We start from the raw sequence: 24,470 nt of genomic DNA, 5'->3' as shown, positions 1-24,470 counted from the left end.
GACAACTTATATGTGGAATTTTCAGGCTTTATCTGAAATGAACTGATAAACCTAGAGCATGTGCAGGAGGCAGATTAATTCTGCTTTGCTTTTGCCCGGTAATAGCATCCAAGTTAGTGAAACTTGGTCTTGAGTCCCCCAGAAAGCTTGCGAGCCTTGGCAGCGAACGTGGGGCTGGTGATGAAACCTGAAGTGGGGTTTGCCTGGTTTCAGGTTGAGTTACGGAAGCCGTGCACAGTCATCATTGTGACCGTCTATCATGCGATCGCCAGGCTTACTCTGCCTGGTGTCTCCTGTGGCATGTCTCTACAGCCTGTGAAGCAGTGGGTGGCAGGCAAAGGAGCGCTCTATGATTTCTGCAATTCACCTGCCTCAAACCTTGTATATTTCTAAGGGGGTGAAGTGGGTGCATCCTAGCTCCTTTCTGTTTTATTCTCATCTTCCTTTTGAAGTGACCTTCAGAAGGTCCCTCCCCACCCCCACCTCCCGTACACACCGATACATGCACACACGCATGCATGCACTCACACACACACACTGCATAGTCTCTTTTTTAAGGTCTGGCCAACCTGATATTAGTGACCACAGAAGAAGCGGCAGTAATGAAAACGAAATCGTGTAATGTGCCTTATGTTTAACCTTCTAGAATGCTCAGTTAATTTTGCTTTGCATAGCACTGGGCACAAAGAGGAAGGTGTTGGTGCCAGAAGGACATTACAGAGCATCTTTTTGTGGGTGTGTTTCACTGGGAGTGGTCTTGAGGTTGAGGAGGGCGCTGAGGCATGGAGAGGTGAAGTGATGTGGCAACGTGAAGGCAGAACCAGGCCTGGGAACAGCTCTCCTGTTCCCTAGGCCAGTGGTGTTCCCCTTAGTCCAGACTGTAGAGAGCCGGAGGTTGCAGAGAGAGGGACTGACTCATGGAGCAAGATCTCTGATTGTGCTCTCTAACAATAACTATTTTTGTGGAATATAATTGCAGTGGACTTCAAACACAGTACTTTTCTTCTGTATTACCAAGGGAAGTGTTAACTAATTTCACTGCATTCAGTTTCAAAGGCTCAAAAACTGTTTAATCTATGTGATGTATATGATGTTACTATTTCATAGTTGATGTAAATTGAGATATGGATTGAAGCATAACCATCTTTTACAAGTAAGATTCCTGGAGTATGGACTGGGGGAAAAAAAGTAAAATTAGCTGACTTTTTGAAAACTTGCTCTTTACAAACAAAACAATGTTTTTCCCTATGTTTTAGTCCTGTGGAAGCTCTGAGTTTAGTCTATGGGAAAATTTCTACTTGAGAATTCTATTCTTTATTCATTAGCCACCAAGTTTTGACTCCTTAAGAAAGAAAAGCACTCTTGTTAAATGCAGAGCAGCCACTGTCAGCCAGGAATGAAACAGATCCATGTTTTCTGTGGAGACCTTTTTTTGACAGCGGCTCTGGGTCACAAATGTATTTGAGATGCAGCTGGGCAGTTGGTTGGAGAAATTCTTTTCCACAAGGACACACTTGTAAATAAAAATGTGGAGACAACTTTTTTAAAATTCCTTTTTCCCTCCTTTACCCCTAAAATCTACAACATTGGGGAAAAAAGAAAAAGTCAGTAAAAAATCAAAAGTCGAGGATAAGGAGGTTTAATTCACCCACGAACGTGTTCAACTTATCCCAAATGGCTTGGCTTTCCAGCCTATGTCGGCACAAATAGCATTATAAACAGAAACTCAAGAGGAATAATAGCCCAGCTAAGACTATATTAGCTACTTAAGTAGTCAAGACTATAACTTAAAAAGTGATGCTAGACCAGGCAAAACCTTAAAGAATCAGAATGCTTAAGGCCTGGAATGTTGCAGTTAATTTATTTTCCTGGTTAACTTAGAGTTTGTAGATGAGTCAGTTAATTTTGAAACTTACTCCTTCAACAGAGTGCCAGGAGTTACATGGGCACAGTCTATGCCATCAAAGGGCTTGTGGTCTGGTTAGAAAGTCAGACATATAAATAGATTGTGCTGGAAAGAACACGGAAAGAGCAGAGACGGAGCTAAGCATGGGAATTTGAGGAGCACTGCAGAGGGAGAGGTGAAAGGAGAGAGGGCTTTCTGGAGGAAACACACCTGAGCACAGCGGGAGGGGCCCAGGTGGGCGCCAAGGCAGGAGGCATCCCCAGCTTAGTGGTAGCCTGAGCAAAGACACAGAGGAGAAAGACAGCTTTTGGATTTGGAAAACTGGGGGCACAGAGCACTGAGGGGGTGGGCAGAGGTAAGGCTGGACAGGTGGGCCTTGCCTGGGGGCCGTTGAAGGGAGTTTCCTGCTTATCCCACGGATGATAGGGAACCACCGAAAAGTTCTAAGCATGGGAATTATGTGAGATAAGAAGACCCTCTAGTTCCCTTCATGAAACCAAACCTCCAAGATTGGCAAGGGAAGGAGAATATTCATGCTGTGGATGGAGTGGTGGGGCCTTGTAGTCCTAATTGTGATCAACTAGGAAATCCTGAGGGGAACATGGATTTGGGGAGACAAGAGGTGTCGAGCGGGTGGTGAGATCAGCTACACTGAAGCCTGAGGGCTTGGTATACACCAGAGTTACACGTGTGAGGAACAGAAACGTATTTTGCAAAATAGCTGAAACCAAGAGAAGGGATGAAATCACTCAAGGAGAATAAGGAAGTGGGCTCAGGACTGACTCTGGTGTTCAGCGTTTATGAGGTGGAGTGAGAAAGAAGTCCCTGAGGAGCAGGAAGGCAGCGGCAGAGTCAGAGAGTGTGTTGTGGGAGCCAAGGGAGCTGAGTTTCCTTTGTGCCAAATGCAGAGAGACCCAGGAAGTCAAGGAGGGTGAGGAGAGAGCAGACTGCAGGGAGCAGAGGGACAAATGGGAGCCAAGGAAGCAGAGAGAGGCCAAGGCATTCTACCCTTTGGAGAATTGAACGTTTAACGGACTGTATTAGTCTGCTAGGGCTGCCACAACAAAGTACCGCAGACCGGGTGGCCTAAACAACAGAAATTTATTTTCTCACAGTTTTGGAGGCTAGAAGTCTGAGATCGAGGTGTTGGTTTCTTCTGAGGCCTCTCTCTTTGGCTTGCAGCTAATCTTCCCTGTGTGTGTCTGTGTCCTGATCTCCTCGTGCTATAAGGACACCAGTCATATTGGATTAGGGCCCACCCTAATGACCTCTTCCTAACTTAATTACCAATTAAGGCACTATCTCCAAATAGACACTTCTGAGGTAGTGGGTGTTAGGACTTCAACACGGATTTGGGGCGGACACAATTCAGCCCCTAACAGGAGAGAAAGAGGAATTTTATATTAGCAAGAGGGGATCATGAGATTGGGGAGGATTTTTCCCCCCTTAAAATGGGAGAGACTTGAGAATGCTCTTAGGCGTCTTGGGTAATGCTCTAGTGGAGAGGCACAGATTGCAGAGAGAGGGAAGGACTCATGGAGCAAGTTCTCAGAGCAGCCAGGAGGGAATCAGGCCAAGGACACAGGCAGATGGGAAGAGTGGATGTAGAGAAGTCTTTAGGGTGGCACAGGTAATGGTCATGGACAAATGGTATTAGGCATGAATGTAAGTAACTCTCTCCTGGAACCTGACATCTCTGCTGTTGTCAATCTAACCTGAAGGGTCTGCTGCTCGCCCATCATGTAGGACCTCTACACTCTTTAGAGGTTTAGGGGGCTGTGTGGAGGACAAGTATTAGGAGAGGCAGAGCATTGAGAATATTCATGCCTGACTTCCTCCATTTTCTTCATCTCACAGGAGGCAAGGTTATTGTTGAAGATGAGGGAGCAGGGATCGAGTTGCAAGTGAATGAGAGTTAGGAAAGGAGAGTCAGAGAGGGAGGTAACAAAGACCATCTCCAAGTACTAATGAACAGCAGTGAAAGATCAGCTAAGTTTGGAGACCATGGGTTTACAGTGGCTCTAAACCCTGTAGCTAAACACTATTTAAACATAGGGTGGGAATATAGCTCTCCAGGCCAGTAGGATTTATCTGGCATACTCTGCACCTGAAGATGGGCCTTGTTTTGCAGTAGCAGCAGCTGCTCAAGAGGAGGGTTCTGACCCTTCATTTTGCAATGAGTCTGTTTTCTGCACGAGGCTCTGGCTTGGTGGTCTAGGTGTCCAGCATTGGTAAAGGTCCTGTCTCCTCTGTGTATCTCTGTCACCCAGCAGCCAGCAGGCCACTGTTTTAGCTCTGATAGGTGGAGGAACTATGCCAGACTCTCTGGGCCCTTGAATAATTGTTATGAATTCCTAATATATACAGACCAAAGAAATTATTCACCCACTCATTGACACTTGTCTAAATCTGCCTGAATGAAAGCCACAAAAAAGAGGACATTCAGTCAGTCCACACTATTGGGGAAAGGGGTCAGAGTGTGAAGATTAGCAGGAGAAATAATTCCCTGTTTTGGATCATGCCACCTTTTAGTTTCCCAGGTAAACGCCCAAGAACTGAAGAATGTCCATATGACATAGGAGTTATAATTCTTGCTATGTTCTAACAATTTTCGTATATTATTTCATTAAATAATCAGTAATCCAGTGAAGATAGTAATATGATCATTTGATAGATAAAGAAAACAGAGTCTAAAAGTACGATAAATTCTCCCAAGATCAGCAGCTGGTAAGTGGCATTCCTGACTCCAACACCTATGCTCTTTCCAGTGTATTACACACAGAGGAAGTTAGACTGGAGAAGAAGTATACTAGGTAAAGCACAGTTAGCCGGCAGGGTCTGGGAAGCACTCCACCCCGCGTGTCCACTGCAGCAAGCTTCACCACTGGTGGGGCAGCCAGACATACTCTGTTGTATTGATGTGTAACGTCCAGGTTTCAGGGAAGTGCGGTTGAGGGTATAAGAAATGTGTCTATTCTTCTCTGTTTCTAAGGCCTAAGGTGGGCCTGATGATTGTGGAGTTGGCCTAGTAAATAAGAATTGGAAGCAGTCAGAGAAACCAGTGCATCTGCCTTTTCAATTCTAGAGACCCAACTCTTCTTGGAATTGTTTTTTTGTGTGTGAGGAAGATTCCCTCTGAGCTAACATCTGTTGCCAATCTTCCTGTTTTTTTTTTGCTTGAGGAAGATTAGCCCTGAGCTAACATCTGTGCCAATCTGACTCTATTTTGTACGTGGGTCACTGCCACAGCATGGCTGCCAACAAGTGGTGTAGGTCCACGCCCAGGATCTGAACCCACGAACCTGGGCTGCCAAAGCAGAGCATACTGGACTTAACCACTACACCACAGGGCTGGCTCCCTTCTTGGAATATTAAAGGATATATATGTTAATTAGGCTTAAGAATTTTATTTTTTTCAAACACAAGTTCATACATGTTTATTACTGAACCAACCTACTAGTGCAGAAACATAGAATCAGAGAGAAAAATCATTTTCCCAATAAAACATGTCCACCTATCCAGATAGCAGTGATGTTTTCAGCTTGATGTGGTAAGATGCTAGTGACCTTGATACAGCATAAATATGTGTGTCATCTCACGTGCAATTCCTTATAGATCCAGCCTGGTTCTTCTCCAATGTCTCCTGTTGGAGTTGTACCTGATTTTATTACCAGTTTTCATCCAAATCTTTTGGGGAATGGGATGATTCTGCTTTTATTTCTTGGCCAGGAATCGCTTGATCCTACAAGTCTTGTGAGAAGACATGGTGAGGCCCAAAGTCAACTGCACACACTGCGATGGCAGAGAAAGGGAGAGAGAGCTATGCTTATGGATGTGAAATACTCATTTTTGACTCAGCAATAAGTCTGGCATATCCCCAAAGGAAACGATGTGCTGCAGCAGCACACTGAAACTCCATGCAGCTTTGCTATGGATTCCCTTGCAGGGTTAAAAAGAATTGTTCATTCTCTTCATCCCTGTGCCTTTTATAACACCTCCTTGTTCCAAAAATAGAAATCATACCCCATGGGGGTCAGTGGAGGGAGGAGGTATGCTCTTTTCTAAATGTCTGGGTTTTTGATTCAATGTAGCCAGGAGATTTAAAATCATAGTTTTCATAAAAGATCCCCACACACACCCCAAATAGTCTTTGTCTGCTTCTCATTATAATGTATAATCTTTAAAAGAAAAACCAAAACTTGAAGCTTACACCCACCATCTTTTTCAGGTGATCCCTGGATCCTCCATTCTTTTCACAACTGGAATTTCTTTGTGCAACAATCACTTTGCCTAGATTTGCTTTGTCCTCCCATCCTAATGTGGGACAGGGGTCGGGTTTGCTGAGCTTCTTCAAATTCTCCTATTGACTCATTACAGCCACCCCTCTTCTATCCGTTGGCACTGGCTAAAAAGTGTTGATGCAAGAAAGAAATCACCCTCAGACGGCTTCACTCAAGTAGATTCAGACCCAATTTTCAGTAAGTGTTGAGAGAAAAGAGTACAACTGGACCAGGAGTGAGAAGACAGGGTCCAGGCACCGTGGGTCCCAGGAAGGCACTTCCCAGTTTTGGCCCAAATTTTCTCAAATGAAGTCATATCTGCCCAGCCTTACAGGGTCCTGTGAGGATTAAATTAGATGTGCATATGAGAGTGCTTTGAGATACAAGGTAATACTATAAATAGGCAGACTTTTGCAAAAACCAAGCAGTGATGGCCTTCCAAAAGATCTTCCTGGCTTTATGTGGGGAACTAACCCAGGCCTGTTCTCTCTATTAGGATCTCCCATAAGCATCTATTGTGAGATGAGAGATTTCTAGAATTGTAAGGGGGGGAGTTAATAAAGAGGTGTCCACTTCTTAAATGGAAGGAATTTAGTTCAACAGTGTTTTCAGTTGTTGTTTTGTACTTCCACTGAGGGATAGACTAACAAAAGAGCTGGGGAGAAAAGGAAAGAAAGAAAGGGATCTAAGAAATTAACTATCAGGTTGCTTATAAGACTCCTAGGGAGATCAGACTTACGTATATAAAAAGAGTGGCACAGCAAAACAAGGCCTATAATATGATTAAATATTACACAAATGGTATAAATCATGGTTAAAAGGCAGGCCTGGGGGAATACAGTAGAGATCAGTATTCTGGAAGATGCATTGAATATGCCCTAAGGGAGATGGATAGTAAAAACTGTCAACTACATTTGATTTGAACAATCTGGAAAGACTATATGGACCAGAATGTGAAGGAAAATAACTAAACAGAACCCCAGGAGCACATCTTTCTCCTGGATCAACAGAGCCTTAAGACGCCCCATTCTAGCTTTCAGAGAGTCTGCTACACTAAGCCATGGAGTCTCCACTGTCCTAATGGGATTGCCCCAATCAAATGCTCTCTTGTTTACACTCAAGAAGGCCCTTAGCTGTCACCTTTCTAGGACCAGGAAAGAAACTTTCATGAACTTGGGGATGGGACTAAAATATTCATTGTCTAGTCCAGTGGTTTCCTCTGGTGAGGGTGGCAAATGAGACAGAAGTGGAGAACATATATTTTATCTGTAGGGCTTCATTTCAATGGAGAGAGAGAAAAAAAAAAAAAGAAAAACAAATTCAGAAGCAAATTTTTAAAAAATTAACATTCCTTCCTCTGGGGTAGAGCACATACATAGCTGTTTGCTATATCACCCTTTGTACTTTCATGTGTTTTAATTTCTTTCCAAATAAAAAGACAGTGGCATTTTCAAGTGACGATTGCTAAAACAAACTGCTTGGCCCAGAGCCAGTTTTCATATTGCAACTGATACCACCCCAAACCATGTTTTTTGTTTATTTGTTTGTTTTCCATTTCTTAAGAGAGAGCACAAAATCACGGAATGTTCTCTAACAACCATTTAAAGACTTCACTGACCTCTGAATTGCTCAGTCATGCTCATTCCCATCTCTCCCAATCCAACTAACCTAACCGATCCCGAACATTTGTATCTGTGTGTGTATGTTTGGCATAAGTCTCTCCCGCTACCCCTCATCAGAAGGTAGTCCATGAGGGGAAGACTTTGCCTTGCTTTTCACATGTCATATCCATCCAGCACAGTTCCTGGCACATCGTATGCCCTTAATAAATATTTATTGAGTGAATGAATGAACTCCCAGAACCAACATGGACTGTCCCTGCTCCATGAAAATGTAATTTGAAGATCTGCCTTGCCCACCATCTTTCACATAGATCCCAAGTGTCCTTTCAGGCTCCTCTGGCTTTTTTGGCCATGGCCTTGAGGGCCAGGCCAGCCTCTGTAAAGTTAACTGCCACCGTGCTACAGCAAAATAGTGAGATGCAAGGCTAACCCTGGAAAGATGCACTGTATCTAGGCCTCTTCCAGAACTTTCTACAACCAGGTTGGGCTGTTTTATATGCATGGGAAAAGCCCCTAGTTGCACCCCATATATCTCATTTACTATTGCTCCCTTATCTTTCTTTTCCTAGCATCCTTGATGAAGTATTTTTCTTTCCAGCCTGCTGAAGTTGGTATGGAACATTTTAGAGTAATTTCAAAATGACGTTAAGATGCTTCTTTCTTCTTTTTCTCATTTCTTTACCAACTCTCAGCCTTTTTTTCCGCTACTTTTCCTGTTTTTGGTGTTTACCATTTACTGTTTATTAGTTTTCTACTTCCTCAAGGCCTGTGTAACAAATATGAAATTTACTTTCAGGAGAAAAAAGTTATCTCACATACCAAGTGAATGTCTAATGGAAAAACAAAACAGAACTAATTCCATTAGAGCTTCTTTCTTAAAAATGAAGGTGAGTTTTTAGTTCTCTAGAGAGAAAACGTGGAGAGCAAGGAAGTAAGAGTTATCGTCTGCTTGTCCCAAGCCCTCCTGTTTCATGGTGTCACTGTAGGCCCAAATCGTCACCTCCCTACCATGGGCCTAGGAAAGATCATCACTCAGACACTGGAAATGCAGATAATCCTGGAGCCAATAGGGAATTTCCACTCAAGGAACATGATGGCAGAAACCTGGGAAACAAAAGGGCCACAACTCCACCCCACGTTTTTGCTCCAAATCTAGGGCTTTCGCCAGACCATGCTGAATGGGGAAAGATGTCCCTTGTTTTACTTTCAAGAAGCATCAAGTTAGCCCCTACCTACGTGGTTGGGTGTTGCCCGAAAGATTGTTTGGAGCAGTGCCTTCTCCTCAGTTGAGCATCACTGTCTTCCTGAGCTCCTCTTACTGTGGCAGTCTATTATATAGTGCAGGTATTCAGGGGTAATTGAGAACCATTAGCTCAAAGTTTCAAGGTATATCAGAAGAGCTCGAGTTGCCATGTCAGTTCCTAGGAGCTATGCAATCCCAACCAGCCGATTGGAGACCTAGGTCCTAATTCTAAGCTCCCAGGATTCATTCTGAGATTTGCTGGTATCACAAGCCTACTCTTCAGCAAGATAATTCAGAGAGGTTTCCAGGAACCTCAGAGTTTGCCTAAAGCTGTGCGTTCATTTAGGAAGTGCCTTCTCAGACCTGACTCTGATCTGGGCGGGTCTTCCAAAGCACATCGCTGTCCCAGGCAACCAAGGATGTCTGGTCACCTTTGAATAATCCAGACTTTGGTTTTTCCCTCTTTGCTTCTGGGCAGAGCAAGCGTGGGGCACACAGTTGGCACACCCACAGAGGAAGTGTAGTGTCCTGATCCTAGGTGATGTTAAACACTGAGTGCTTGCTATGTATCAGACACGGTCCTAAGCAATTTACATACGTTACTGCTTTTAACCCTCACAACAATCCTACAGATAGGTACCATTGGCCCCATTTTACATATGAGAAAACAGAGATCAAGTGACCTGTCCAAGGCAGTGGCTGGTAAGTGTTGGAGCCAGAACCCTCAGCCCACTCAGGGCCTGCACCCTTAACTGCTGTGGTGCCCTGTGTCTCCATATGCTGTCCTTTCGCTTCGGGGGGTGTTGAGATAGGGAGAGGAGGCCTCACACAACGGATTGATCAGTTAAAGAGGAAAAGGATACCCATCCCAAAAGATTTTAAAAGCAGAATGAAAAAAAGAGAAAACTTAGGCCTGAGGAATTGTTGCCATACAGCTGTCACGGGGAACCCCTTGCTATCACTGAGGCGGCAAATTTGAGCTGTTTGGCATGACTGCTGACATGTTAGAAAGTTCGTGAATGCCCTGAGTTACATGTGTGGGAAGGCCGAAATATTTGAGCAGTTCCTAGGCATCATGTGCCTCAGAAACCACCATCTAGCCTGGCGATTTTAAACAGAGAAGCAAATTACTAGAAAACACTGGATCAAAATGAAGTTCCTTTTTCTTTTGTTTTCTTCTCCTCAGACTTGGTGAGGAAGGAGGTCAAGAAAGGGAGACCTAATTCTGCTCTGAGTCTCAGGCTCTATAAATTCAGAACAAAACAACAACAGCAAAAACAGTGCTTCAATCCTGTAATGTGCCTGCCAAAAAGATTTCAGAACGGGGCAACGCACTTCTAAGAAGTCTCCCCTCTGGTTTTCTATGTGGGCCGGGAAGGGGCAAGCAGGGCGCCTTCTCCCCTTCCTTCCTGACAGGGAGGGCGTGTTGAGAACTGCCTGGTGGCAGGGCTCCAGCAGCGCAGCTGTGCCCCGGTCCCCACTGGGTGGAGGGAGAGCCTTTGGGACAATGCAGACCTCAGGACAGCTCTGTGCAGAGCGGCTCCGCCCCGTCTCAGCACGCCCATCAGTTGAAAGGTTCTCGCCTTAGACTGCACGGAAGGCAAGAAGTAGCTTGCAAAGGAGAAGATTTTCAGCACAGTGCATAGAGAATTAAACCTATATTAACAATAAAATCGGTCTGTGGAGTGGAAAAGCTGGGACGGTGCTGGTGTTCCCTAGGCAACAGGCTGAAAATGTTCACTCCTTAGAAAATCTTTCAACTGGCCATGGCTCTTTCCTGACAGTACCAGTAGCTGAGCTCCGGAAAAATAATGAAGGCTATGGATGGGATATGGTGAGTGCCAAGAGATCCCCTCCAAGTTAGGACTGCCTTCCTGGTGTTTGGATTCGGATTAGAAAAACAAGCTAGCAGACCGTGATTGCTGACACCAGTAAATCCGTTAACTCTGCCGGTAAACACTTGAAATTCATCCCTGCAGTCAAAGGAAAAAAAACAAAACTCTTTGCCTCTTCTCTTGGTAACATCCAGGGCTGTGATGGAAAACTCCGTTATTCCTAAGAAATTTGCCTGACGAGCATGTTTTTTTTTCCAAGTTGGTTTTATACTTTAACCTGGGAGCCTCTGTTACATAGACCAACAGAGGAAAAAGGGTGATTGGGCTGTGTGCGTGTGCGCGTGCAGGATGCATGCTGTTTTCCCTAATTATGGCAGCGTAACTTCCTCTTTGCTTTCCCAGACTCAACAATGAGACAGAATGTGTAAACTTCTTGTATGTTTGCTCTCTTCAGTCCTAGGGAAAATCCGAACCGCAGTGGGCAGTGCCCAACTTCTCATGGCCCAGAAATTCTACCAGTTCAGAGAACTGTGTGAAGAAAACCTGGTAGGTACCATTCCCCATCACTGCCATTCCCCTGCTAGTACGATGAGAAGAACATGTCGTCAAGACTGACCCAACTAAAGTAAAACTGACTTTGAACCAAGTCAAGGCCCACTGGACTCCTTCAGCTGGAATAGAGAGTTTTCTGATGAGTCTTACTTCCTGCTTTTCTTAAAATTAAAAATATTTATTTTATACTTAAATAATCCCAGAAGAAAAAATCCAATCAAGTTAAAACTCCATTTCCTGCTTTTTTTGTAACTGAAAATTTTCCCATTTCCTGGCTTTCGCATGGCCTCTGTGATTTCCTTATTCTCACCAAAATAGGGAACGGCCTGATATTTCAAAAATAATATGACAGAAAATCATTTTAGATAATGATTTTCTTTCTGAAATAGCTGTCAGGGCCTATTTCCTCATCAGAGTTCTCTGTTTTAATTTGAGAGCCTGAAGTGGAAGGCATCAGAAAGTACAGATTTGATCTCCCTGAGACAAATGAATAATTCGTCCTCCTGGGACATACAAAAACAAAATAAAGCAAAACAAAGAGACAAAAACACTACTAGCATCAACAACGTTTTTTAAATTGATTGCAAAACACAAGGGCAAGAGCTGACTCACATATGCCTTTTTTAAAAAAAACTGCTACTATCTCTGTGTCACTACACAAGAAAAGCTTTTATTGGTCGATTGTTGGTCAAGCTGGATCTAAAATAAAGAAAATGAAAAGCAACTTGTTTATCTTGTGGAAAGTAAAAACATGAATACTTGCAATCTAATTGACCTAAACTATGATTTTAGAGTTTTAACTACATCTTCTTAACAAGGACAATTATAGGCTGAACGGGATTTATCTAGACAGGGTTCAACCAAGAGAAAATAGAAAGCATGCAAAAGTTAGTGCTCCCCATCCCTCTTCACCAGGCTTTTCTTTTTGAAACCTCCCTTTGGGGCTATCCTTTCCCTCCTCCTCACACCCACCCCCTACATCTATAGTGTGTTTTCCCTTCCCTCAGGAAAAACCACCTGACCCTTCTTCCACCTTCTCTGAAATTCTATTCTAGGTTATGAGATAATATATATTAGTAAATGTATTGATAAGTGAATTCAACAAATATTTTATTGAGCTTCACTGTGTGCCAGGTACAGAATTCCTGCTAATTTGTAAACTTGCTAATGTGTCACAGATCTTAATTAACATGATTCTTTGTTCTTTAAATGTCAGAAAGTTCATATGAAGCCATATTTCTCAAACAGGCCAAAAGATACATGTGGAGGCCAATATGTACAAGTTACAGGGCAAGCACAGCATGCTTTTTAAAAGAATTATGTAATGAGCAAGGATATTATGAAGTAGAATGCAAACATTGTGGAGATTTTGAAAATGAAATTGCAGACAAAATATTTTGAAAATTTTGCAAACTTCTAGGAAAGGTTGATCTTGTTAGAGCTAGCTTTTGCCATTTCCTAATTCCTAACGGGCTCACATTCCTTGGCCACTAGAGGAACATAGGTGGCAAATGTGAGAAGCATGTCAGAAGTAGACTGAAGCAGAAGTGCACTACGGGCAGAGGGCCATTGAAGGCTGGTCCACCCACGCCCCACAAGGGAGGGTCAGGAGCCCACTATGTGCCAGATGCCATGCTAAGAGCTTTTAGATTTATGATCTGGTTAAATCCTCAAAGCAACGCTATGGAGCAGATAGTAACATTTTTCTGGAGATTTTCTTGTTGAGGAAAATGGTCATGGAAAGGCTAAGTAACTTGGCCAGGGCCACATGGTAAGAGGCAGAGCCAAGATTCATATCCCAGTCTGTTTGACCTCAATCCCTGTAAGTCTTCCCCCCACCCCAGGATTTGAGTTCCACTCCTCACCCTCATGGAGAGACTTGGGGCCAATCAGTGAGCTCCACCTCCTCTGCAGCAGGAAGCACGGTGGCCTGGTGGTGGCATTGTTTAGGTTTACAAAGCTGCATAAAAGTGGCACTAAAATTGATCACAACTAGACTCAGCTCTCGTTTCTTGAGTTCTTACCCTGAGGAGGAGAACATCTGAAAACACTTGCACGTTATTTCACACTAGACTCTCAGGTATAGAATAAATGGATGAGAGTTACTTTTTCCAACAAAACTAAACCAAGGAACAGCCCTCCTCTTCCTACCATAGCCTCTGCCATCTCTGCCCTCCAAATGGTCTGGTTCAGACTGAGGCGAGTGCTACATCTCTTTCTAGTGCATGGGATGTCACATGACCCCCTGATTCTGAGCCTGGCTGAATGTCTAAACTCCTTCTCTCTGCTTCCCCATCCATCCCCTTGATGACGTGGGAGCAAAGAGGTTCTTGGTGAGGAGGGAACAAATTGCCCATGATGCAGAATTAAACTAACTCTTTGGACCTATTGAACTATCATTTCATGCACTGGTGCACTGAAACAATTTAGCCAATAGGGCTTGTGACCTAAAAGACTTTAGTCAACTCCAAAATATGAGCAATTTAGTTTTTAGTTCCCAATAACATAAGGAAATATATTGTGAGATCATAAAACTCCATGTGAGAGATACTTTGTCAAAGCTGTTATCTGTCTATTCTGAACCTACATATTTAGAAATTTTTTTTAATTTACTAAATCAAAATACTATAGAGAAGCCCTTTCATTAATTCAAGTGTCATTAGAATAGAGTTTAATACTGAACCAAACACTTACAAACGTTAGAATTTACTTCTGCCAATAAATTTCAGAACTGTGGGTAGTTTTAGAAGTATAACTTTATAAATACATCTTTACTTGTATTTACTTTGAAGCCAGACCAATAATGCTAGTCCATCAAAGGACTAAAAAAGTTCTTTCCAACCTATTAACTTTGATGGTCACCAACCTTGCGCTTTCTGAAATTCTGATCATATCATTTTTTACAGGGGTTGGTTTTAAAAGTACAAACTGGCCTCTAGTTATTATATGGCATGAAGTTTCACGGTCTATCCAATTGCCTGGAATCCCCAGAGGTAACCAAAACTGACCCCAGCTGGAAACCTCTGACATATGGAGGCTCCCACCCATCCAATCACGAATGCCTGTAGCTACTGTTGTAGTGGTGATTAGCAATGAGCACGACACGTTCAATCTCTTAGTTATGTTTTTTCTTAGATCATATAAATTAGAAGTTCATGCTTTATAGTACTTGGCAGGAATATGTGGATGGGGGCAAAAAAAGTCAATACACAGACATCTATGTGTGTATATAGATATGTGTTCTCACATTTGCTATATTATTTTATGGTCAATTTAAAACTAATTTATTTCCAAATGATTTTGTCAAGTACTTATATGACAGAATGACTTCCTATATTGGTAACATCTTAATTGTTACACATACAGTATTTTGAAAATCCAGTTATTTTATTACTCATCTGTTTATCCTATTATTTCACTCAACATGAATATTAAAGTGAATCTTCTTTTAGATTCCTTATCTGTTCTCTGAGTAAGTTGGATGGCATGGCGTCAAATACTGACTCTAATAATAATACACTGTATTTTTTTCAAAAATGGTATTTTCATTTAAATATGATGTTTTAAATGCGTCATATTGTAGAACATACACTCTGGATTTTTCAAATGTTTAGACTATAACTCCATATGATATTGATAGATGTTGTATTACAAAAGAAGAGTTTTACAACATTGACATTTGAGAATCATTGACTCAGTTGGATGAGTGTATAAAATTACCACTTGTAGTAAAATCTAAAAAAAACGGTCAAACTCTTAAAAAGAGACAGTAGAAAAGTGGTTGCCAGGGGTTCTGAGGTAGGGGAATTAGGGAGAGGTTGGTAAAAGGGTACAAATTTTCAGTTATAAGATGAATAAGGTCTGAGGATCTAATGTACAATATGGTGACTATAGTTGATAACACTGTATCATATAACTGAAGGTTGCTAAGAGAGTAGAACTTAAATGTTCTCACACACAAAAAAAGATAAATATATGAGGTGCTGGATGTGTTAATTAACTTGATGGAAGGAGTCCTTTCACAATGTATGCATATATCAAATAATCATGTCGCATACTTTAAATATCTTACAGTTTTATTTGTCAGTTATTCCTTAATAAAGCTGACTATATATACATAATTTAAAATAAATAAATAAAATTACCATTTGTAGCCTCACTTGTATCACCTGTCTGAAAACCAAAAGGAACGCATCCTCCTTATGTTATTTGAAATATTTGAGAATGCCACTTTGGTCCTGTGCTTGTTGTCACAGATCACCTCTGAAACATGAATGTTTTTCTTTCTCTTGTGCAGAATCCCAATGCTCATCCAAGGCCCACCTCCCAGGATTTGGCGGGGTTCTGGGACATGCTGCAGTTGTCCATAGAAAACATTAGTATGAAATTTGATGAACTTCATCAGTTAAAGGCCAATAATTGGAAACAGATGGATCCTCTTGACAAGAAGGTAGAACAATGTAGATTTTGTATGGTTCATTTAAAAACCTGCACAAACACTGGACAGTCTAAATAGGCTTCTTCATTCAGTCTTGCTGTTTACAATGTGAAATGGAGCTGATATCATATTAATTTCATTGTAATGACAATGTTTACATAGTAATCATTTGGGATATTATCTGTAATATGTTTCAGGCATATTTTTTAAAGAAAAACCTGTCTTTGTGAATTGGAAAATGGGAATGTGGCTTTTTTTGTTAATTAAACTTTAAGTTAAACCATTTTAGTCACTGGAAGGAACTGCCTCCATTTTGCTTTTTAAACTAAAATAAATGACATCTTCAGTGCATGATTACATAGAGCCAGAGTTCAACTTCCTTACACCCCTAGGATGTGTTCCCGAGAAAAATAGGAAACCCTGAAAACTAACGGACTTGATAATCATTTCATAAACATAGTAATAAAGAAACCACTGTTGTTCAAGTTTAAAAGTACACACCATAAAGTTTCACAGTAATCATAAATGTTGGGATTTTTTTTTTTTTAAGAGTTTTACTTTTGGTTGATTTGCCTTGGGGAATATTGCTCACTGGGTTCCTCATGCAACAGTTTAGAAATAAAGACTCAAATTCTTTTACTTTAATTAATAAACTGCAGTTTTCACATTTGATTATGGTGGTTCCACCAGGTTCACACAGGTATCCAATGGCCATTGCCCTGGGCTGGCCTGGTGGGTATGACTTTTTTTAACCCTTTGCTTTCCTATGGCCTGAGGTCAAATAGTTCCAAGAGATTCAACTTCTAAAAATGAGGCCTGGCTATTCCCGTGAAGCACTGGGGGCCCCGCCCTTTTCGGATCTTCTGACCTATCAGAGAGCTAACAGCAGTCCAATCCAGTCTGCTGCTGCCCATCATAGTATCAGGGTGCTTGGGGTCAGTGGGCTCCCTGGAGAAATCCAGTCACAGATGGCGGTGCGTAATCAACAGGAGGGCTGTCGTCATTGTCCCTCATCTCCAATTCTGTCACCATCAACCTGGCGTGTTAAGCATGAACGAACCATCGATGTACGTGGGGCCTCTAACTTGGGAAGCCAAACATTCACACTCAATCTAGTTTTCTTTAATCTGTGTTTAAAACTGTCTGCTAGGGGCGGGCCCGGTGGCGCAAGCGGTTAAGTGCGCGCGCTCCGCTGCGGCGGCCCGGGGTTCGCTGGTTCGGATCCCGGGCGCGCACCGACGCACTGCTTGGCAAGCCATGCTGTGGCGACGTCCCATATAAAGTGGAGGAAGATGGGCACAGATGTTAGCCCAGGGCCGTCTTACTCAGCTAAGAAAGAGGAGGATTGGCGGATGTTAGCACAGGGCTGATCTCCTCACAAAAGTAAATAAATAAATAAATAAAACTGTCTGCTAAATAAGCTTTTAAATTTCTCTTATTTTAAGAAAACACTACAGATGTACATACATACTGGTAATTTAGTTTCTAGAGCTGAGCCATCTAATTTCTCATCTATTGATTTTTTTTAAATGTTATTATTTTAAAAATGTAAAAGGAAAGGAAGATATGGCTAAAAAAAGATATGGATTTAAAAAAATCCACTGTTACCCAACAATGAAGATTTAAAATGTCCAAAAGTTGTGATGCTAAGCATTGATATGTGTAACCTATTGACATTTACACAGTAAGTCATTAGTTGACTTCTAAATTTTTATACACTTTGTCTATGATCAGAGCTTTTCATGGCCCCATGAACTTGAGGGGAAAATTGAACAAGCACTGTTAGAGTTGGCAGAATACTGTTTGCACTCTGTGCTTTCCTTTTCTGTCCCTTGGGCCACACAGACTCCAGCTTAAACAGCCTAAGGGCAACTCCAGTGTCCTAAGTTGAGCTAGACACTTCACCCACCAGGCAAGGAGGAAATGCTGTCATGAGCATGAGTGTTGAGACACAAAGAATGCCCTTTGGAGAATCATAGAATCCATAATTTAAGATAATTTTCACAGTTTTATGAGAATTGAAGGTATTTTATTAAAAATGAGAACATCAGATTCACGTGGATGTTTTCGCAGCCTGAAAGCACACCATCCTCTCCCTAAAAATCTTTATGGTTTAGATCCCCTTCTTTCCCAGGGCACTTTTTTTCCGGCCCAAGTGATGAATAGCTTTTGTTTTTGCAGTGGCATTTAAAAATATCTAACCGTTTTATAGTTTGCTGCTACTAAGGGGGATGACCTCTTTCAGTCCTGTGTTAAATTTTCATGGCACAGTGTCCTTGTGATTGGAATTGCCTTCTGGGCCACCACAGTCATCATGAGGTCCCTAAGAGTGACGTCCGGCAGGATGTTTTCGGAGCCATCTTAGAACTGGCTCCACCCCTGAGTGTAGGGACAATCAGTGGCCTCACTCCAGGGTGACCCTGGAAAGTATATCGGTGTTTGTGTGTGATGTGCAAACGGGTAGAACTCACTGTGGCATCAACAAAGCCAAAGAACACAGACTTATGATCTCTTCTTCCTCATTTGGTTATGGAGGTGTGGGTGGGCCCGGGGAGGGGGGCGGTGATGTTTTTAAACTCTGAACCACGCTCGCACCCGCTGCCTTGCCTCCCTAGAGGGGATGCAGAGTTCTAAGATGCTGCCGCTGCCACTTCAATCCTCTCCCATCTCTGGCACCCGGGAGAATCTGGAGCCTCCAGAGAGAGCCACACTAAATGTGCTGGGAGCCGCACCCTTTCAGCAGGGGGCATTTTAAGTACCCACATCCTTCCCTTGGAGAGACCTAGCTCTGCAGTCTAGTCTTACCCTTGGCCTTAAGCTTACCGGTATTTTTTTTTTTCCCTGCATCTTTTGAATACCTAAGCCAGAATAATGAAGAAAAAAATGTATATACAATGTGCAGATCAGAACTAACTACCCTTAGGTTAAAAAAAAAAAAAAGTATGTTCTAACTGCTGACCTATCCCAGTTTTTCCCAAGCTTGTCCTGAGAAGCTGTGTAATGTCCTGAACCTTCTGCTTTGATCAGGAGAGAAGGGCCCCTCCTCCAGTGCCAAAGAAGCCGGCGAAGGGCCCCGCGCCGCTGATCCGGGAGCGCTCGCTGGAGAGCTCGCAGCGCCAGGAGGCCCGCAAGCGCCTGATGGCCGCCAAGCGCGCCGCGTCCGTCCGCCAGAACTCGGCCACCGAGAGCGCCGAGAGCATCGAGATCTACATCCCCGAGGCGCAGACCCGGCTCTGAGGCGCCGGGCCCCGCGCGCGCACCCCGCCTCGTCGCCACCAAGTATCTGTCCTCCCCCTCCTCTTCCCTCTCCCCCCTCGCCCTCCGAGCCCGTCTGTTTCTGAGCTCAGTGACTTCCACTGTCGCGGTGTAGTTGTCGATCTTGCAGGAGCCGTCCCCCACTAACCCCTGCTGCCCGGACCCGTTTGCCCATGTTCTTCACCGAGCTTCGCCACCCGTACCGACGCGTCACCCTCCCTCATTCGGAGAGCCGACCCTTTCTTTTCTTGGCAAAACCAAACCCACCTGTGTAGAAATGGCCCCTTTAGGTCCCCCACCATCCTCAGTTCTCTCCAGCTAGTCTGTTCCTAGAGCTCAGCAATATCAAACCATAGAGTATTTCAGAAATCCAGTATCACAGGGTGATCCTTTGGGACTTAACCGTCTTCCACGTGAAAGAAAACTAGGGCTCCGAGTCCCTTTATTTCCCCTAAGCGGTTATTATTTTGTAAAGCAGATGGAGCACTTTATTTCCAACCTCAGAAATCACGCCATCTCACGGAATCAATGAGTGACAAACCGAGAGGGAACGGAGATGGGCTGGCGGTGGGGGACCGGGATGTGTAGTGGGAACGGGAGAAGCGAAATCTGCAGGTGCCGGGGTACCTGCTCCACTCACAGCTGCACAAACTGCCTCACTGTTGCCTCATCCATCCCTGCTTCAGATGTCTCAATCAGCAGAAGATTGTAAATTCGATCTTTCAGGGAAATTAACCTATTCTGAAAGGCAATAACATGAAGGGCCAGGCAAAGGAAGCACTGATAGTTTAAGATACTACATAAGGGTTTTTCTTTTTTGTCCTATTATTAAGAAAATTTAGACCTGCCGTGTTTTATCAACTTTTATTGTACTATGTGTATTATATTGTGGTGGTGGTGGGGGTCTTTAAAGGGGAAAGTGTTGGTTCTGTTAATTTGTTAGTGTCCATCCTGGGGGGCCTTCCTAATTACACATGTATAAGTACACATCTGCTTATGAAGTGCTGTAAATGACAGCCAGGCTGTCGTCAGAGACAAGTTTGGATTTTCCTATCATCCCTTTGAATGCTACACATCCGTCTATTTTAACCCAGTAGTTGACACCGCAGACGTGTTTTCTCCTTTAGTCCTCTCTCATCACCACATGGAGTCCTATCATATCCCAGCATAAGGGTTTTGTCTTATGTCAAACTGATCAAATAAATTTCCTATCCCAATAGACATGCTGCCTCATTCCGAAGAGCTGCCACTCATCTTGAGGTCCCAGGTAGTGAGAGAAGAAATTTGATCTGCAAGGTTCAGCATCCACAAGGAGCGGGGGGAGTCATGATTCACAAACACTGGAAGAAACCCAGGCTTTTGGCAGAGAACGTTGCTTTACATTTTGAGCCTTGATGGATGGGCAGTATGCACTTTGCATCTAGCTGAAGTTATCTTTAAATTCCCTTACTCGTAGCAGTTTAAACATTTAGAATGTGGTGATCTTAAAGTATCACTGGCATTTTATGTCCTTCTCCCACCCTAAAGCATTAGAAATTACCATTAAAAAATGAAAGACTTTTAAAAACATACATCAAATATGCTTGCACCAGAAAAGCTTTTTTAAAAAAATACACTCTCATAGCCAGGTGCTAATTTAATTTTATTTATGAAATTAAGAGAGGTGATGGGTTCTGGCAACAACTATTTTCATGGACATATTCTAAAACCACTAGAGAATTCGCTACCTCTCAGAGCCATTGACGCTTTGAGCTATCTTTACAAACAGGGCACAAATGTTTACTGCTGTGGTTTACAAGAAAAGGGCTACTAACTTATTTAAAAAACAACCAACTAACTTTTAACTAGGGTGTACAAAGCACCTTGGGTGCTTTGTAAAATTGGAGTATACAGAGATTTTGAGCTTCAAATATTTGCTGGTTTTAAAAAGAATACACCTTTTCTTTACTTTGTAGCAACAATGGAAGGTCACACAAAGTTTGCATCAAGTAAGGCCAACTGCCACTTTGGGTAGCCTATGGTCACATTCCATCCTGAAAATGACATGGAACTCCCAGATTAATGTGAAGGAAGCAGCATCCATTTGAAGACGCATGTTCCCATCTACAGCTCTGTGCCCTGAGGTAGAGATAAGATTTGGATTAAGAAATAGATTTCTAATACAATTCAAGATCATCCTACGATATTTTCTTTGGAAACTGGTTTAGCCCAGGATATTTTAAAGAGAGACAAGAGAAGGCCTATTTATCTTGTCTATGGGAATGGTATTTGTATATTCATAAGCTATTTTTGGTAAGAATTTTAAATCTTTTAGCTGAATGCCTGCAGGCATCATGACCTTTGCCTTCCTTAAAAACACGAATTGTACGAACACTTTATAAAAAGCTAATTATTGACGTTAAAACATGACCCCTCATAAAGCTGCTTGTTAACCACTTGCCCCCTTAAACTGACATCCATGAGCATAACTTTTGTTACATTGTTCTTTTTGATGTAATTTGTAGAAATGTTTTTTAGTTCATAATGGAAAATGTATGTACCCTGAAAAATTACTTATTTTGTTTAACTTTGGTATAAAGGCATTTTCTTGGGGAGGGGGGGATTACAAAAGAAGTTTGTCTCCCACATCAAAAAACGTTCAAAGAAATTAAGTATTTATTATATTTTTTGCAGATGTTTCCATACAATTCACATAACCTTTTTGTAAAGAGAGATGAAGAAATGGATTAAAGATTTTTAATATTTGAAATGGTAAATAGAACTAATTTATTTGTAATATATTTCTGTTATTTATAGATGTTTCCTTAATGTTTTACTGTGCATTACCACTTTAATTTAAGCCTTATCCTTGTGAATTTACCATTTCTTTTTTAAAACATGTCTAGATGCATATTTTAAATAACTGGAATGTAAATCACTAGCATATCTGAATTCCCAAATGTAATTTTTAAAAATTATTTTGGTTTGGAAAACAAAGATTCATTTGAAAGCCTTCAGATGGAGGGGTGGGGAACATTTTTATGGCTTTATGAATTGGAATTTCATAGGCTTATTTACCTAGATTGTGTGTGGACAAAAAAATAATTGTAAATAGATGAATGTTTCCCATAATGTAAAAAGAAGAAATTAATAAAATAATTAATGCACTGCTTTCAGGTCTGTGTGTTTTCACTACAGAGTCCTACTTCTTCCAAAATATAAGTAATTGTCTTTTGGGGGAATAATTAAGCAATTAAGAAGCACATCATTCTAATTTTCATTGTAACAACACATGCGCTAGTCACTGTTGAGCAGGTGGGTACACCTTGTATCCTATGTAAGGGATTTAAATACTGAAAACTAAAAGTCTTTTGCTATGATGATCACACGCATATGAAAGTTTCAGGGCAGGAGACGTAGACTTTATGAAAGAAGTTATTAGCCTCTCAAACATGTGCAAATCTGTATATATTTTACCCTCTTGGATTTCTTTGAAAACATTTCATCAATTTTGTTTCCTGCACAGTTCTTCAGGGTAGGGAAAAACAGAACAATACTTTGTGGTTTTCATCTCATCTTCGCAGTAATGAAAAACTCTCCTCACTGAGGTTTAGTGACTTGCTCAGTGTGACACAGTTATTAAGTGACAGATTTGAGTCCAAAATCCAAGCCTTCGTTCAGCTGCTTCTTCAGTGGGGTCTCCATCATTCTTCCCACATTAAAAAAAAGGACTTGCTCTTATGAGAAAATGCTGCAACTCGAAACCTGTGTCCACAGTACTTCTCCCCACTAAGTTCTTGGGCAAACTCATCCATCTACATGCAACAAACCTGGAAATTTTTAAGCAGATAAGCCATTTTTTCTGTTTTTATACATAAACAAGACCTGTGCCAGTCACCAAAATAACACAATGTACCTTTGAAACTGCTTCAAAAGAGGAATGATCAAGTGGCTGAATCCCTGTGAGGTTGCAGAGATCTCATTACTCTGGCTCATTCGCTGACTCCTCATGTACTCTGAAGCGTGATTCTACTTGTTGCCTTTTAACAAATTAGTTCTTATATTTGATCGGGTCTCCTTAAACATTTTGGCCAATCCCAAAGCAAAACGAGTCAGTGTTTGTATGTAGAAATTTGAATCTCAGTGAAGCAATTCCCGTGTTACAGAGTCCACTCCGTTTTCTATAGAAATTGAACAAGTTTGCTCTGAACATGAATTTCTTTTTGTATCTTTGAAATCCACCCCTTGAAAATATAAATTGATTTTGGTTTAAATAAATGACATGTTAAAAATCACAGTGTCTGAATGTGTTCGTTCTCCGATGCCACTGATACTCAAGTGTGCCGAAATTTACCTCGGTTTGCTTATAGGCTGTTTGACCTTCAGCTGCAACACCAAGATCAGATCAACTTCTTTTGCAAATAGAAACTGGTGGTTGGGTCTGAAAACCCTCTCTGGGTCCTAACTCATTTACTAGAATAAGCTTACAGACTAGGTCTTAAATTCCTCTGTAAAGCACTCGTCATCTCCCCTGAGGCAGAGAGAGGAAACAGCGTGCTGCTTCCTGGTCTGTATGTTTTCCTCTGGGCTTACTCCTGGCCCAGGGAGGCATCATGAGAAAATCATGAGACTGCGAAGCCCCAGTGCTCCCTGAGTCTCTGTTTAGCCAGCCAATGGATTATAGTCGTCCCTTGGTATCTGTGGCGGATTAGTTCCAGGACCCCCCAAAATACCAAAATCCATGGATGCTCAAGTCTCATATAAAATGGCACAGTATTTGCGTATAACCTAGGGACATCCTCCTGTATACTTTCAATCGTCTCTAGATTACTTATAATGTCTAATACAATATACATACTATGTGAATTGTTGTTATACTGTATTGTTTAGGGGATAAGAAAGACATGGTCAGTACAGATGCAACCATCTAAGCCTTTCAATCCACGGTTGGGTGAATCCAAGGACGCAGAACCCACGGATATGGAGAGCCAACTGTATTTTGATGTGTCTTCTATGTTAATGAGCACAAGCCTGAGTTTATAGAAAATGGCGGAAAGCAAGAAAGCATTTTAGTAAACACCAAAAGTCGAGCTCTGCCGTATAGCTGATTGAACTGTTGCTATTCATTGCACCAAATGTTTTCGCTCCTACGGAAGAAGATTGTCATTCTGCCTTTTCACACTTCAGTCTGCCTTCTGGGAGAAGTAGATGCTAATTTCCTGTTTCCGGATTGCTAGATAGGTAAATCAGTGTCATAAGGGAGCTTCTATTGAGATCTCAATAAAGAGATTCTTCCATAGAAAAAATCTCCCTTTCACTTTGGAAAGAGAGGAGGGAGAAGCAAATAGAGTCTTAGTTTT

The 24,470-nt window shown here is 42.0% G+C and overlaps 1 protein-coding gene and 1 pseudogene across 7 annotated transcripts in view; one reads left to right on the top strand and one right to left on the bottom strand.

The window, feature by feature from the left end:
* DLGAP1 (DLG associated protein 1) overlaps positions 1–20,009 on the top strand; it is an 843,951-nt gene extending 823,942 nt beyond the window's left edge. For 3 of the 7 annotated variants that reach the window (XM_058556885.1, XM_058556883.1, XM_058556882.1), the window contains 3 exons: positions 11,341–11,432; positions 15,736–15,888; positions 18,904–20,006. In XM_058556885.1, the coding sequence (XP_058412868.1) occupies positions 11,341–11,432; positions 15,736–15,888; positions 18,904–19,113 (455 nt within the window). In that variant the 3' untranslated portion in view covers positions 19,114–20,006. Of the gene's footprint in view, positions 1–11,340; positions 11,433–15,735; positions 16,523–18,903 lie in introns of those variants that run through there. The other 4 variants (XM_058556888.1, XM_058556889.1, XM_058556886.1 and 1 more) reach the window with 3 other exon arrangements.
* Positions 5,516–5,700, bottom strand: LOC131415325 (large ribosomal subunit protein eL39-like; annotated as a pseudogene).
* Positions 20,010–24,470: the final 4,461 nt, after the last annotated feature.

This window comes from Diceros bicornis, chromosome 16, assembly GCF_020826845.1.
Source record: "Diceros bicornis minor isolate mBicDic1 chromosome 16, mDicBic1.mat.cur, whole genome shotgun sequence".
In the NCBI taxonomy this organism is placed as follows: Eukaryota; Metazoa; Chordata; class Mammalia; order Perissodactyla; family Rhinocerotidae; genus Diceros; species Diceros bicornis.
Note: the sequence above shows the minus strand (reverse complement) of the source record. Positions and strands in the feature narration are given on the sequence as shown.